The 17379-nt window shown below is 44.1% G+C and overlaps 1 protein-coding gene across 1 annotated transcript in view; it reads right to left on the bottom strand.

Moving 5' to 3' along the window:
* LOC149439251 (uncharacterized) overlaps positions 1-17379 on the bottom strand; it is a 31866-nt gene that overhangs the window by 1559 nt on the left and 12928 nt on the right. The window contains exons 2-6 of the mRNA XM_089659256.1: positions 16329-16417; positions 12656-12745; positions 11068-11228; positions 8185-8362; positions 1961-2026 (exon numbers count right to left, since the gene is read on the bottom strand). Coding sequence (XP_089515382.1) covers positions 1961-2026; positions 8185-8362; positions 11068-11228; positions 12656-12745; positions 16329-16362 — 529 coding nt within the window. The 5' untranslated portion in view covers positions 16363-16417. The remainder of the gene's footprint in view (positions 1-1960; positions 2027-8184; positions 8363-11067; positions 11229-12655; positions 12746-16328; positions 16418-17379) is intronic.

The raw sequence follows: 17379 nt of genomic DNA, 5'->3' as shown, positions 1-17379 counted from the left end.
GGGTGGAGCTCTACATCTCAAAGGGCTGTCCTGGAAGACGCAGGGAGAAAAGTTTTTTCTATATTTGGAAGGACTATGAATTAGTGATGGACTTATTAGTTTATTAGATTTGGGCATATTGTTTGTAGTGTTTGTTCCCTATTCAGTTTACATCGGGATTATTTATGTCACTATTTGAACTTGAGAATAGCGTGGCACTGTTCTCATATGATTTTAGCACTATTAGAACTATTACAATAATTGATAATGCAACTAAATGGAAACATCCCCCTTTGCCTACTTTCCTGATGCAGAAAATAACCTTGACTGGGGAATTTTCTGTGCAACATTACAAAAGATTGGCATGCCCCCACCCCTACTTCACAACATGATGACCCTTTATGATTTCCTAACTGCAGAAATGCATGCCAATTAATTATTTGAACTGGTACTGATTCATAATGTTGTGCATCAGGGCTTCTTGCAATTGATACTCAACAGACTCAAGGATTGGCCACAAAAGCAGCAGCATTTTTTAAAAGCCATTTGTGCTGGGAGAGGAGAGGGCTAGCAAGGGTGTGGATCTACCCTTTGCCATGGAATATCAGCAGCAGTCACACCCATTTTGTCATGTATACATTTTATGTTGTGAATTAAAAATTCCTCAGTGAAAGAAAAGCCCCAATGAAAGTATATGCAAATCCTCACGTTGTAAAACAACCTATTCAGTTAAAAAAAGAAATGAAAGGTAAAATATTTGTGTATAGATAAAAAAACAAAAACTATTTTCCCTGTTTAGAAAGTGATCACATTCCCTCTAAGCTCCTTATGCAGCTAAGAACAGAGAGGTGGAGAAACAGCAGTACAATGACTTTTTCAGTGAATGGCTGTGTAGGGGGGTGTAAGGACAAGTCTGATTGGAGGAGAGCAAGCTGAGTTCCCAGCATAGTTAGTGAACTGACCACGCTGTGCTCTCATGCCTAGAAAAGAAGCAATACAAAGAGAACAGGAGACTTCATACAGGTACATGGTTGTCATGGTGCTATTCAGAACAAACATGAGCATGTGCTGAAAAGGAGACAGCAGAATCAAAATGTGTGTGTGCCGAGGAAAAGACCTGGCATAGTCATCAATGCTTTACATGGTATAAAAGTTTGAGTCAGCATGAATATTTGCACGTTTACGCACACCTGCTGCCAGAACTGGTACCAAATGCCCTATATAAGGACAGTGGCTGCACTCAGACTTTGCTGGATGATCTTCGGCTACCGGTATTCCTTGCTCCTGTGATTCCTGTATTCCTTGGTTACCTGTTACCGACTCCACTTGCCTATAGACTTCTCTGCTGCCTGATCCCTGGTTTTGACCCCATCTTGCTTTAAGGGCTCTGCTTCTCTCCTTCTGCCATGCATGACTCTGGCTTGCTCTTGACTACTCATCTGCTTGCCTGTGAATGACCTCATCTCTGTTCTTGACCACGTTCTTGCCTACTCCCTGGCTTGCTTTCCAGTGTATGAGTTCAGCTACCATCCTGACTATGCTGTTTCAGTCCATTCCTGCCAGCCTGATCCTGGTTCTTCCTTGGGTGCCACCTTGCCTGTGGTCGCTGCCCTGGTCCCACTACCTCACCAGTGGTAACTGAGGTCCTGCCATCTGTCCTGACAGAAAAGCTGGCAGCTATCCGATTGACTTTACCGCAAGCAGTTTCCAGCAGATCTACCTAAACCGTACACATGCTTCTTTGAACTTAGCATTCCCTGTTCTAACCTTCAGGGGTGCTTGTCACTTAGCTGTAAGGGAAGCCCTCTCATCAAATCGGCCTCAGACTAGGTACGTGAGAATGGTACAGCAGGCACATATCAGGAATATGAAATGTTGTTTTTACATACTCTAAGTGAAAACATTTTAACAACATGTTTGAACATATTTAAACAAAATGAATCATATTTTTCATTGAAAACACAATATATGCTTTATTTACCTTTCAGCTCCGGAGTCAGTGAACAACTGTGTTCATCCAGCAGAATCTGCACCACCAGATGCTCACCTTAAAAAAGTAAATAATTATGATTATTTATATTCATCGAGAGGAGAATGGATTAGTGGTGCTGGATTTAACTTTTCCCCTAAATACAGCTCACAAATAGAATAATTTTAGCTAGTGTTCTCATTCAGGGTTTAAGACAGCCTACTAGCCCTTTATCCGCTGGCTACCATAAAGTCCCACTGACTGGGATAAAAGAGATAAAGTGGTTTAGAATTTGGCTGCAGTTTAGGAGGTTGAGCATGAGATGATCATGCTACACTGGAAGATTAGTTAGAGTGGGACTTGGCAAGCTAGTGGCACATAGGAGAAGGTGAATGTGGCTGGAGAAAGGAAGAACAAAGTAGCAACCAAGTTCATCATCCACAGAGTACACTATACTCTGCAGAAATTACAATCTTGGGGGAGAGCAGACTCCCTGTATTGTCCCTGATGTGCGACAGCTATCCTCATACACAGCTACGTTTACGAGTACCCTCGCTCTTGGGAGTCCATTTCAACCACCCTAAATACACTTTGCTCTACACATGTATTGCTTGACCCAAAAGTGGCTTTATTAGGAATGGTCCCAGATGATAGTCTCCCACCTGATGTCCACATAATATGGACGAGATCTTTATATTGAGCTTGCAACTCATATTACAGAAATGGATCTCGTCAACAGCAGCAATGCACAAACAGTGGATAGATGTGATTCATTTCAACCTACGGAGGGAGGAGCTGACATATAAACAAAAGGGTACGCTCCAAAACATTTCAGAAAACATGGGCCCAATGGCTAGGTTCAAATTTATCCACCCATTCCACATTGTCCTTGGGACCTGAACTAGAGAGTTAGGTGAACGTTCTGCCAATGGTTGGAGAGGATGACCGTCTTTTATTTAAATGAGATACATTATATACAGTTGTGTTCAAAATAATAGCAGTGTGTTGAAAAAAGTGAATAAAGCTCAAAATCCTTCTAATAGCTTTTATTTCCATCCACACAAATGCATTGGGAACACTACACATTCTATTCCAAATCAAAACTTGAAGAAAAATACATCAAATTTGTGTTGTTCCTCTAAAAAAATTTAACAAAAGTGAATATTAGACTGTTCAAAAAAATAGCAGTGTTTGTATTCTTCTTTACAAACTCAAACATTCACTATATAAACTGAAAATTGTTTGAAGATTTTGCTTTCCTTTGAATGACTTCATGAATATTTGGTTGTAGTCGCACTGTTTCTGAGAACTGCTGTACATCTGTGTTGCATGGAGTCAACCAACTTCTGGCCCCTGTGATCAGGTATTCCAGCCCAGGATGATTGGACTACATTCCACAGTTCTTCTCTATTTCTTGGTTTTGCCTCAGAAACGGCATTTTTTATGTCACCCCACAAGTTTTCTATTGGATTAAGATCCGGGGATTGGCCTGGCCACGCCATAACGTCAATCTTGTTGGTCTGGAACCAAGATGTTGCACGTTTACTGGTGTGTTTGGGGTCGTTGTCTTGTTGGAACACCCATTTCAAGGGCATTTCCTCTTCAGCATAAGGCAGCATGACCTCTTCAAGTATTCTGATGTATTTAAACTGATCCATGATCCCTGGTATGCGATAAATAGGCCCAACACCGTAGTAAGAGAAACATCCCCATATCATGATGCTTGCACCACCATGCTTCACGGTCTTCACAGTGTACTGTGGCTTGAATTCAGTGTTTGGGGGCCGTCTGACAAACTGTCTCCGCCCACTAGACCCAAAAAGAACAATCTTACTTTCATCAGTCCACAAAATGTTGCGCCATTTCTCTTTAGGCCAGTCAATGTGCTCTTTGGCAAATTGTAACCTCTTCAGCACGTCTTTTTTCCAACAGTGGGACTTTGCAGGGGGCTTCTTGCAGATAGCTTGGCTTCACATAGGCGTCTTCTAATTGTGACAGCACTCACAGGGAACTTTAGACCTTCTTTGATCTTCCTGGAGCAGATTATTGGCCATTGTCCTTGCCATTTTGGCTATTCTTCTATCCATTCGAATGGTAGTTTTTCGCTTTCTTCCACGTCTTTCAGGTTTTGTTTGCCATTTTAAAGCATTTGCGATCATTTTAGCTGAGCAGCTTATCATTTTCTACACTTCTTGATATGTTTTCCCCTCTCCAATCAATTTTTTAATCAATGTACGATGTTCTTCTGAACAATGTCTGGAACAACCCATTTTCCTCAGAATTTGAGAGAGAAATGCACTGTAACCAGCCTGTACAACTTTTGCTGCCTCCTTCCATAAATAAGGGCAATAAATGCCACCTGTTTTTCAAAGAATGAATGACCTCACTAATAGAACTCCACACTGCTATTATTTTGAACATGCCCCTTTCAATTAGTGATTCAATTACACAGAATCAGCAGCATGCATGTCATGACTGTTGGATTTCTATTACTCTACTACACCTGCTAGTAAATTATTTGCCATGTAGAAATATCATTTCTACCAAAAACAGTGATTGATCAGGTTAGTGATGTCTGTGTAAGGGACCGCCCGGCGGTACCACTAGCACTCCACTGAATAGATGCCCCCAGCGCACGGAATCTAAGTCCCAGAGTGCTTGTTCACCAGGGCCCCTGATGGTGGGGATGGACTTGGAGCACCCCGAGACCAGGTCATGGCTACTGGGTACGTCCGTCAGTGGTAGTGGTATGCGCCGAGGGCTCCCACGGGAAAGAGTCTGATATGAGGAGGTCAGAAGACCCCACTGCGAGGGATGGATGGATGGGCAAGGTCAGACAGGCCGGGTCGGTAACAGAGAGGACGGTAAGGTACAAGGCAGCGGGCAGAGAATGGTCGGGTCACACGCCAGGTCAGCAACAGCAGGTCAAATCCAATAGGGGGCATCCAGAAGAGAGGTCAGGCAAAGCAAGGGTCAGGACAGGAGAAATTAGCAAGGTCAGGTACAATCCGGGTCAATAACTTACAGGGCACAGGTTCACAGGATACAGGATGCAGGGAAGACCAGAAGGCACTGAATGACAGCTCAGGGCCATTTAAATATCCCGCCCTACGCTGCCATTGGTGCCCAACGGGCGGCCGCGGCTTTACTGCGCATGCGCGAACTCGAACGCCGCGGCCGGCCCGGACCTAGTGCCCGTGTCCCTGCACAGGGCGGCGCACTGCACCGGGGCCATCGCTGCGGGGATCGTGGAGATCCCTGACAGTCTGACTGCTGTTATTTTGAACACAACTGTAAGTGGTTAATTCTTTAATGTGACTCTTGGACAACTAACCTCTGTGAGAAGACTACTTAAACTCAAGGTTCCTTAAATCTGTTATGGCATGATCTAAAGATAGTATGCTTTATCTGTACTTTTTTGGATGCCTCAGTAATATTTCTACTTCTTAACCTTAACCTCCTAGCGATCATGGAAACCTGGATCCAGGCCACTGATTCTACCTCCCCTGCTGCACTCTCCTATGGAGGTCTTACCGGGACCCACTCACCCAGACCCAACGGTCGTAAAGGTGGTGGGGTTGATCTGCTCCTGTCACCACAGAGCACCTTCCGAGTCCTCCCAAACCCCCCCTCTCTATCCTTCTCCTCCTTCGAGGCCCACTGCATCTGACTATTCTCCCCAACCCCCCTGAAGATTGCCGTAATCTACCGGTCTCCTGGACCTGTATCCCGCTTCCTTGATGACTTTTCCTCCTGGTTACCCTTCTTTCTCTCCGAGCTACCCATCATCATTCTTGAGGATTTCAACATCCCTGTCAACATTGACAACCCGGCCACATCCCAACTCTTCCACTTAATCTCCTCCTTTGCACTTGCACAGTGCATACAATCCACCACCCACTCCGACGGAAATATCCTGGACCTTGTCTTCTCCAACCGCTGCGCTCCCCACAACCTCAATTACCCCCTTCCCTCTCTCTGACCACAACCTTATTACCTTCTCTATCTCCTCGTCCTCTAACACCTACCCCTCCAAATGTCATACTACCACCAGACGTAACCTCCGCAACCTGAACCCTGCCCCCCTACACTCTGCAGCTGATCAACTCCACGACAGCATCCTCCCCCTGTCCTGCCCTGACCTGGCTATGACTGCCTATAACAACGCGCTATAAACAGCCCTTGATTCACTAGCGCCTTTAACCACACGCAACATCAGACCCCGACCGCTCCAGCCCTGGCAGACTGATCACACCAAAATTCTTAAACGACACAGTCGTGCCCTGGAGTGACTATTGATCAAAACCAGGTCCCAAAAAGCCTTCACCCGCTATAAATCTGCCTTCTACACCTATACCCCCTCAGTCTCCGCCCGCATCACAAACCTACTGAATGACATATCAGACTGGATGTCGCTCAACTTCCTTAAACTGAACCTCTCCAAACCGAGCTCCTAGTCTTACCCCCAGCCCGCACACCCCCCCCCCCCATTGACGTCTCCATCACGTCCAACAATGCCACTATCAGGCCCACCCCGCAGGCCAGAGTACTTGGTGTCATTCTGGACTCCAACATATCCTTCCAGCCCCAAGTCCAATCATTAACAAACTCATACAGACTCCACCTTCCCAACATCACCAAAATCCGCACGTTCCTAACCCCAGAAACCACTAAACAACTCATCCACTCCCTCATCATATCACGACTCGATTACGGCAACTCCCTCCTTACTGGCCTGCCTTGCCACAGGCTATCCCCACTTCAGTCGATCCTGAATACGGCAGCCAGACTCATTCACCTTACCAACTGCTCCGTTTCCACCACTCCCCTCTGCCAATCTTTCTACTGGCTTCCGATTGCGCAACGGATCAAATTCAAAATCCTAACACTGACGTACAAAGCTGTCCATAATACTGCCCCAAATTACATCACCGACCTAATATCCAAGTACCACCCAACACACACTCTCCGCTCCTCACAAGACCTCCTTCTCTCTAGTTCCCTGGTCTCCTCCTCCCATGCCCGCCTCCAGGATTTCTCCAGGGTGTCACCCATCCTCTGGAACTCCCTGCCCCAACCCATCAGACTATCGCCTACTCTCCTCTCCTTTAGGCGTACCATGAAAACCCACCTCTTCAGGGAAGCCTACTCCACCCCCTGCTAATTTGCCAACCTCCTCCACTTTTCTTACCACTCCATCCCCCACAGCTATCTCCTCCTGTGCCACCATCCCCTCCCTCCTAGATTGTAAGCTCGAAAAAGCAGGGCCCTCGAACCCCTCGTGTATCGCATTGTATTGTTACTGTACTGTCGCATGTTCTGTCCCCCTTTGTAATGTACAGCGCTGAGTGAACTGCTGGCGCTTTATAAATACTGTATAATAATAATAATAATACTTCTGCTGTGGAAATATTTTTCTGTAAACTTTTTCGTTGTTAAATGAAAAACTGTTTACTAAAAATGACCTGGTTAAAAAAAAAAAAGGGTTTTTGTTACTGTATTCATTTCCAAACCCCCTGCCCCCGTGCCTAACCTGCAGGAATTTACCAGTTTGGGATTATTTAGTCATTTTGAGGTAAATACTCATAAATTGTTCACACTTGACATCTTCCTTCACAAGGCTGATAAACAACTTCCCACAGGCAACTTATCTTTTCAATGGGCGTCTAGGGCGATCGAGTGCACTAATAATAGTGCAAATCACTAAAAAAAAAACCTTGTCCATGTATGAACTCATGCAGCCCTTTGATATTTGAAGTGTGGCCCTTGGACCCCAGCAGTCAGTGGAGGAAGCATTGATTTGTAAAAGGGCCCTTAATAGTAGTAAAGTCTAGTGGTATCATGCCTCATGTCCCTAGTCTCTGACTGTCTCCTATAGCATGACGTCTGTAGAACAATCTCTGACCATTTCCTCCAACAAGTCTTCCATCTGTGACAGTTTTCTGTAGCATTAACTATATGCTGCACCGTTAGAGATATTGAGGTCTGCATTTAAGGCTCCCTTTAGCTTGAGAGTTGACAACCAATGCTATAAACAGTATCCAGGGCCGGATTACTCATACAGCCAATAGGCCATGATTTAAGGTGTCATGGCTGCCAGGGGTGGCATATTACAGGTTTGCTGGTTACTGTTACTTGTAGGCTTACATAGCCTGCCAGGCAAATCCGCTCTCCACTTCCTCCTGTGTATGGACTTACACAAAAAGCAAAATTAAATGCAGATAAAGCAGTGTTACCTTTCTGGCTGATTTCACGCAGAACGGCCAATAAATTAGGATGAGGATGATCTTCCTGTAGTGCATAGAGACATTCCCAGAATCCAATCACAGCTTCTCTTCCCCGATCCTGAATATCTTGTAACAAGGTGTGAGCGAAGGCAGAAACCCCCAGTCCTTCTTGTACTGACCTGTATTTCTAAGACATAGACATATTCTCCTTGTACATACAGGCAGTCCCCGGGTTACGTACAAGATAGGGACTGTAGGTTTGTTCATAAGTCGAATTTGTTCATAAGTTGAATCAGGCACTTTTATAAGCACTAACTACTAACCAAACGACAGGATATTAGATTACGTTTTTGTAATAAGGTTACAGAAAGCAGTAAAACCTCAAGAGGCTCTAAACTGGTGTTTTGCATAAGAACTGCAGCTTGGACACATGTTTGCCTTAACATATTTAACTTTTATGTGCATGTAAATGTTTAAACATCAAATTCAACATTCAAATATTATACTGTAAACTCTTGTACAGTGTAGAGTACAACTTTAAACTATCTTGGCTAAACTACACTGTACTGTAATGTACTGTATGAGAGAACTCTGCTCTCCTTTACACAGCACACGCTGCCCCCTCCCCCCTGCACAGACGGAGGATCACTTCAGTGAGCAGCCTGACAGCCTCTCCTTTCCTCTCCCCGGAGGTGCAGACAGACAGTCTTAAATCACTTTGGAGATAGTGGGCAGACACTGCTAGCCCCACAAGTAACGAGCAATGGATGTCTCTGTCTCTTATGTCTCTCTGATGTCTCTTATCAGCTAGTCTCTTATCAGCTTGCTGCACAAGAATGCTGACAGCTTGACTTCCGGTCCCGAGGGAAGTGTACGTAAGTATGAGTATTACGTAAGCCGAATGTACTTAACTCGGGGACTGCCTGTATATTCATATAATTCATTTTGTCAGCCAAAGTTTGTGTTTTGCATAATTATTCTAGCACAGATTTAGACAAAGCAACAAAAATTGACCCTACTTACTGAAGCTGGACTTAACCAAAGCTTAAAACTGAACTTCAGTCAGATATAAAGGAAAAATGTGTTATGTAGTTTTGTATTTATTCAAAAATATTTTTAAAAAATGTACTTTTAAAGACAGCTATGTCAATTTCTGAATTTGACTGGATATCAGCTTTATACAGTATAAACCCCTGTACAGTAGAACCTATACTGGTAGAAGAAGGGGCAGCCCTGAGACCCAATCAAGTGTGTTACAGTGCATATATGATGACAAGCTACATATTGACTGAAGGCAAGAGCAGAATGACCAGAGAAATGAGTTCTTCAGCGAGTTTCTGCTCATTCATTGTCCAATCACAGGCTGGGGGTAGGGTGGTGACCAAGTTTGCTTAAAGTGGTTGTAAAGGTTCAAGATGCATTCTATACATGAAGGTAAAAAACCTTCTCTGTGCAGCATCCCCCCCCCCCCCCCAGCATACTCACCTAACCCCCCCCCCCCCCGCTCGATCCAGCGATGTCTCGACTATCCCGGGACTCCTCCTCATTGGCTGAGGCAGAGGCAGAGGCAGCCAGGCGCAAAGCAACAGTCCATTCACTCCGGCTCACTAAACAGTCTAGGGGTTGTCTTTTTGAAGTTGCTGGTAGAACTTGTATGTTCTCCCTGTGGCTACATGGGTTTCCTCCGGATCCTCCAGTTTCCTCCCACTGGTGGAAAAACTGGCCCTAGTATGAGTTGGGAACCTTATTGGGTCATAAGCCCGTTGAGGGCAGGGGCTGAATGTACAATATATATGTAAAGTGCTGTGTAAATTGACAGTGCTATATAAGTACCTGAAATAATTACAGTGGTGAGCCAGTGAGCCAATGAGAAGAAAGAGGGGGTGGAGGTAAGCCACAGCTCTATGTGTGAATGGATACACAGCGGGTGCCCCCATAGCAAGCTGCTTGCTGTGAGGTCACCCGACAGGAGGGAGAGGCCAGGAGCGCCATAGGGGGACCTGAGAAGAGGGGGATCCGGGCTGCTCTTTGTAAAACCTTTGTAAGTATAGACATGTTTGTTATTTTTTATTTATTTATTTTAAATAAACCTTTAGAATCACTTTAACTGCAAAAGGAAATGTCAGGTCACCAGTCTGGCTCTGCTTTCTAGATGAGTGAACACAAATACAACACCTCCTGCACTCAGGGACCCAGATCAGTAGAGGGTCAATGGATCAATAGTATAAAGATGTATAGAAGTTCGTCCCAGACCAATCAAAGGCTGTGCAGCTCCAATACAAAGCTGGGGAAGCTTATTACAAACTGTAGTGAACAAAAACAGAGCGCTCAAACCTTGCACATTACCTCAGTAAACAGTTAGTAAATTTATTGATTTAGGAGATACAGATAGTTTTTATTACTACTTTTGTGAGTATATCTCCTAAATCAATACATTTACTAACTGTTTACTGAGGTAATGCGCAACGTTTGTGTGCTCTGCTTTCTAGATGTTCTGTGAAAATATCAAGACTTTGTTGGACAAAATTATAATTCATTTGACAGGTAACGCAGATCCAACATAGTTATTGTTATTATTATTATTATACAGAATTTATATAGCGCCAACAGTGTACGCATTACTTTATAACATAAGGCCATAATGTACTGTATGTATATCAACTATAAAATTAAATATTTGCCTGGAGCTTTACAAAGCAATAAGTGGAGAAGAGAAGGCGGTCAGCCTCATGTCCTGGAAGTTGGTCAGACCAGGAATTTTAAGATCTTCACCCCGTGTTCCACAGAGAAAGTCAGCTTTTATACATTTAATGAGAATTTTACATTTGATATGTTTGTAAAATTTTCATGCTTTTGTTAACACATGGTAGGTCTTTGCTATCATTATCTTACATCTGTGTTTAAGACATTCCGAGACTTTAGTTCTCTGAGAAGAGCTTTCATGTCCAAGTTCTCCAGGATGTAGATCAGATCATCTCTGTAATACTCGTATATTCTCCTCAGTGATGAATGTTCATACAGAGACAGCTGATGGCAGAACCTCTTGATGTCCTCTAAGAAACAGAAAATATATTTACAGGAATATTGATTTATATCAGAAACAAAATGATCATAGCGGAACAGATACAAATATATAGATTTCCTCATTTTTGTGCTTCCTTTAATAACAAGGTGTTGGTTTAGACCCACAAGCACCTGTAACCTATAAAGTAGGGTTTCTCAACCAGGGCACCATGGAACCCTAAGGTTCCTCCAGAGGTTGCTTGGGGTTTCTTGAGCGATGAGGAATTTATGGCTCTCAGGTAAGTTCCCACTGACACCATTGATCTTTTTAGCTATCTGTAAGGTGGTAATTTTTCCCAATGACCACAAATGTAAGGAACATTCTTCCCAATGACCATCACACTAATGTATCATGAGCTGTAGATATAGTCATTTTTAGCAGGGGTTCCCTGAGACCGGAATGTTATTTCAAAGGTTCCCCTGTGAAAAGGTTGAGAAAGGTTGATCTAATACCATCATTACTTCTAAATCAATAACTCTATAGTGGGGGTCAGCAACCAGTAGATCATGGCCAGGTGACTGGTAGATCACGGTCAGGGTTTGCTGACCCACCATCCCAGAGCATCAGAGTGCAATGCAGAGGGACTATTTGTAAAGTTGGAGCTGTAGTAGGGAGCGAGAGCCCCATAAGCCCATGCCTCCTCTGTAGTGCCGACTCCTACGCCCTGTCATGGTTGGTGGGTGTAGCACCTGCCAAGCATTACCTATTCAAGTGAATGAGGCCTCTCTGCAAGTGCCCTGAAACCTTGTGCAGCACAGCAAACAAGGGGTTAGACAGGCATCGGTGTATTGCTTTCTCACCACCTGCTTTAACTCCTCAGACCCCACAGAAGCATGCAGTTACGGGACACTTGCAGAGTGGCCCCATTTACTTGAATGGGTCTCAACTGACAAGGTGGTAGCACCCACCAAAAGCAACAGGGGGTGTAATTCCTGCTGTGGCATGAGTACAACTTTGGCTGCTGCCTCAGCAGCTAAAGGGGGGAGGGCGGTAAAACTGACGCAACTGCAGGATTTTACCCCCCCCAACTTTACATGTGAACAAGCCCTAAGAATGCCACTGCCAGATGCAACTAAGGACAGTTTCACAAGTGCAGCAGGCAGTGCTACTCCTCTGCAAAACGGTCCAGGTGTATTTGAAAAGTGGTGCGGAAGCGATATGTTACCCCCTCACCACCTGATTTGCTGTGCAATGTACATGATTGTGACACAGTAGTACGGCAATTAGAGAAACAACAAGAAGAGACAGAGTTACAAAACTCCACAGTGATTAGCAGCCGCCAGCCGGCTTGCATTAATCTCCCTGGCGGTATTCCCGAGTGTAGCTCGGGGTAAAGTTTCAGTACCAAAAGCGGTAACCCCGAGCTACACTTGGGCTTACCATGCAGCGTTGCTCCGGGATTTGTTCTTCACTTACCTTGTCCTGCGCTCTCGCGATGTCCCTCCTGCAGTGTCCGCGGCAATGTACTCCGGCCGATGCCAGCATCTGTCATCTGGGTTCCGTCCCCTGCGAGCGTCGGTACATATGGGGGACGGAACGGCGGGAAATTTGAAAATGACAAAAAGTGATATTCACTAAATACACTAAAATCACATAGTAAAACATTACTGTATCAAACCATTTCATATACATTTTGTCCCGAGTGCTTTGTCCGGCGCCCTGCCTTCCTTTTTACTGTTCTTATTGCCTGGAAACTGGCGTCCAAAAAGCGTTCCTTTAGGTCAAAATCGGTTTTAGACCGGCTAGAGAACAGCGATAGTAAATTAGAACCACTTGCAGAATTGAGTGATAAAGACTCGTGGGGAAATTCATCATCAGACACTGAAAACGATTTTGTGACTTTGCTCAGCGATGTGCGAACTTGGCGCTATATTACAAATTTCAGTGTTTTTGGTTTGATTATATTATTGAATTAAATTTATTATTATTATATTATTATTTTTTATGATTATTTATTAAATTATAATTTATGATTTCGTGTTTCAAATTTTATCATACCCAGGATGTTTACTAGACTCTTGTTCGGACAGATTTCAGTGAGTTATTCCTAAAAATTACAGGCCTCCAATAAAAAAAAATACATACTTCAATGCAAAAAATGTACCGCTTTGAGCACAGAAATATGAACATAATCAGACTGCAAGGGAGGTTAAGGGACTGAGTCTGAGAGGAACAACGGAAGGAGCTGAATCTGAGCTGCTACACTGGCCCCAGACACCTGGCATCTTCCGCTGCCCTTTCTTCATTCCCCTCTGCCACCCCTCCCCTCAGCTGAAGGATCATTCAGGACATGATGTAGAGTTCAACTCGATGAATCAGCATCTGCTCCCCTAACCCCGACCATTGTCCTCCTCTTGTCACCTCCATGACCCGCAATCCTGCTGGGCTCGGCTCACCATTCATGGCTCCTGCCAGAGTCCAAGCTGTGACTCTCAGTGAGGACAGGCAACCTCCCAGCACTACACTGCTTCCCTCTCATACACATCTGGCCCCAATCATCTTACATGGGGTTAACCCTGCAACCAGAGCACACCCCACCTATTAACTCTAGTGTTACATTCAGTGAATATTATGTACAGCTTTTTGGTGATGTCAGGAGCCACACGTGAGGTACACTTTAACAAGAAAGTTGACCACCACTGACACGGGGCTTAACCACTTGCCTACCGGGCACTTTCACCCCCTTCCTGCCCAGGCTAGTTTTTTTACTTTCAGTGCTTTCATACTTTGAATGGCAATTGTGCGGTCATGCAACACTGCACCCAAAATACATTTTGTTTGCACTATAAAAGAAAAAAGTGAACATTTTTAAAAATAAGGTTTTCTTTGTTTCTATTATTGTGATGGATATGGTAAAATGCCTATTTGGTTTCCTATTGAATATATATATATATATATATATATATATATATATATATATATATATATATACACACACACGTTTTTCTACACATTTTTCTACATATTTACTTTTACACTTTAATACTATCTTCATATTTATAAATGTTTAGTATGAATATATATGTTGTGTGAATATTTTCTGCCTGCTGGGCTTTGTGGTAGTTTAAGAAATCCTTGTTTAAGAAATGTTTGCTCACACGCACCGACCCCCTCCCATCGTGCCAACTTGAGACAAAGGAATGTTTTTCTTTCTATAGATAAGACCTGGAAGAAGATCACACCTATACCATGAAGGAGATTGTTTTCATGTGGAAATGACCAATCAAAGACTAATATAATGCTTATGCTGTTCTCACATGACTCTTGCATCATTTTGCATATACAAGCTCACTTTCTCATTATAATAAACTAGAAGTGTTCATAGACTGAACTTGTGTGTCAGCGTGAATCTCTTCCAGTGTGCGCACATTCCAAAACTAGAATGATAAATTAGGACAGGAGCAGATAAGCACGGACATTTTTTAGTCCTCAACTAAATCATTATTAAATTTAGAAAACAGGTAATTTTTCTCCTTCACTGATGTGCTTTGATGAGGCAGCACTGATGGCCACTGATAGGCTGCACTGATGTGGCAGTACTGGTGGGCACTGATGAGGAGGTACTGATGATGCTGCACTGATAGGCGGCAAGGATGGGTGTGATGGGAGTCACTTTGGGTGGGGGGCCCATGGAACACAGCTCACTTTGGAGAGGTGGGGAGACCCCTGTTTCAGCTCCCAATATCCCTAATATGTGTAAGATCACCCTGCACCCCTAACAGGCACAGGGTGAATGTCCTAATATTGTGTAGACATGTATAGGTGGGGTGGGGGGTTGTGGATTGTTTAATGCCATGTGGTTGCATCCCATTGTTCTATTGTGTGTCTTGCTTGGGAGCAAACTATTATGGGCTGTATGTGTTTATGTATTGGGTGGGGGGGGGTGTCTCCAACAGCCTCCCTCCTGATGGGACTATTTGTTGGTGTGTCTCTTGTTACTAAAGGTAGATTGCCCCACCCTGTGTCATTATGCAGGGAGGGGGGTTGTTCCCTTGAATGTATATATTTTGTATCTGTATTAAAATAAAGTAGTCTATTTCCTGGTTTTCTTCAAAGACTGGTGTCGTCTTGTATGGTCAGCGGTGGTGTCCGTGGTTGGTGTTCGGACAGGAAGTGGTATTATAACAGAAATACCCAAGTGCAGTTGGGGTCTGGTTCCGTTACAATGGGCACTAATAAGTGGCACTGATGGGCACTAATAAGTAGCACTGACGGGCACATATTGGGAGCACAGCTGGGCAGAACTGTTGAGAACTGATGGGCAGCACTGTTGGACGCTGATGGGCTGCACTGATAACCAGTGCCCTCATTATCAGTGCAGATGTATCCTTTAACATCTCACGCTGTGACAAAGTGAGGATAGTACTGCTGATAACCGGCAAGTGTATTTACAAGGTGGTCAGCTGTGATTGGACACAGCTGATCACATGGTACAAGGCCGCTTTAATTGGCCTTTTACTGTGTTGTGAGCATTTGTGTCCAAAGGACACAGTGATCACAGACTGTGCCAGGTGTGCGCTGCTACGGCGCGTTCTGTGAGATCATATGACGCTCTCCCAGAACTGGACGACTGGGCTTTAGTCATCATTTGGCTATAGCGTGGTAGGGAAGTGGTTAAAAGAGGCCTCTGACATCACCAAGGGACAACCCATTATATTTAGTGAACATAATGCTTCAGAGAGTTGTCAGAGACTGCAGGCATGCAGTAGGAGACAGTGAAAGACCAACGTGCTACAGGAGATGGTCAGAGACTGTGAACATGCTGTAAGAGTTATTAAAGACTGGGAACTGCTAGAGATCACTTTCTTTACAAGTCTATGATCCCACATGTTTGCCCCCCCCCCCCTTAAAAAAGTGGAAAAAAACAGAAGAAAAGGGAATGGATGGAATTTAAAAAAAAAAAAAAAAAAAAGACAGTGGGAAATAAACTAATCCAGAAAGAACCAAGGCAAAGAAAACAGATTTTTGTCTGCGGGGCCCCAAAACCTGCACAATGGGTGTCGAAGGGTTACTTGAAGCCCCTTGGCCAGAGGTTGGTACCAAAAGATATAAGTGAATAAAAAATAAGCAGCAACTGATCTCTATTTACCAGAACTGGCAGCTCCTCTCCGGCTCGTCTCCATCTTTTTGCTCTTTGTGAAGTCCTGTACAGCGGAATTAGTCCATCATAAGGTACACCTAAATGCACATCATCATTAACATTCCATTATTAGACAATAATAATATAATTAAGAAAAGAACTTCTTGAACTGCAAAATTTCACTTGAAAGGGTAACGCATTTTCTATGAATCAGTCACCGTACAAATAAATGTTCCATTGTGCAGCACTTCCCCCGCGGGGTCCTCTGTCATTTACACGGTTCTTTCCCAACACAGTGTGGAGGCAGCCAGGCACAAAGCAGCAGTCCATTCACTCCGGCTCATTGAACAGTCTAGGGGTTGTCTTTTTGAAGTGTATTTGCTGGTAGAACTTGAAAATAGGGGAGGACAATAGGGTATGGCATACTCAAAAACACTAGGTATTGTTAGCACAGGACACTTCTTGCTCAGTAAGAGCAACACAAGTGACAGGTAGACCGGAAAAGTCTATGTGGTCATCACAGTGGCTGTGGGCATCGCAGTAGCTAAGTGGTTAGCACCTCTACCCGGCAGTACTTGGGTCGTTGGTTCAAATCCAAAACATTGCAGTACCTGCCTGGAGTTTGCATGTTCTCCCTGTGCCTGCATGGGTTTCCTCTGGTTTCCTCCCACACTCCAAAGACACGCTGCTGAGTAAACTGGCCCTAGTAGGTGTATGTATGAATGTGACCTAGGGGCCTTATATTGTACACCCCTTGAGGGCGACAGCTGATGTAAATGTACAAAATATAATAAAGATCTCCTGCGCTACTATTACGTGATAAATTAGGTGAGTGGGAGCTGCTAGAAGCTAATTATTATTATACAGTATTTATAAAGCACCAATAGTTCGCTCAGCGCTGTACATTACAAAGGGGGACAGAACATGTGACAGAAAAATACCAATACAATGCAAAACATGAGGAGATTGAGGGCCCTGCTCTTTCGAGCTTACAATCTAGGAGGGAGGGGATGGTGGCACAGAAGGAGATAGCTGTGGGGGATGGAATGGTAGGAAGAGT

This window comes from Staurois parvus, unplaced genomic scaffold (genome assembly GCF_062004578.1).
Source record: "Staurois parvus isolate SC_StPar_1 unplaced genomic scaffold, SC_StPar_1.0 ptg001142l, whole genome shotgun sequence".
NCBI lineage: Eukaryota > Metazoa > Chordata > Amphibia > Anura > Ranidae > Staurois > Staurois parvus.
The sequence above is the reverse complement of the archived record's forward strand: the minus strand, read 5'-3'. Positions and strand labels throughout refer to the sequence as shown.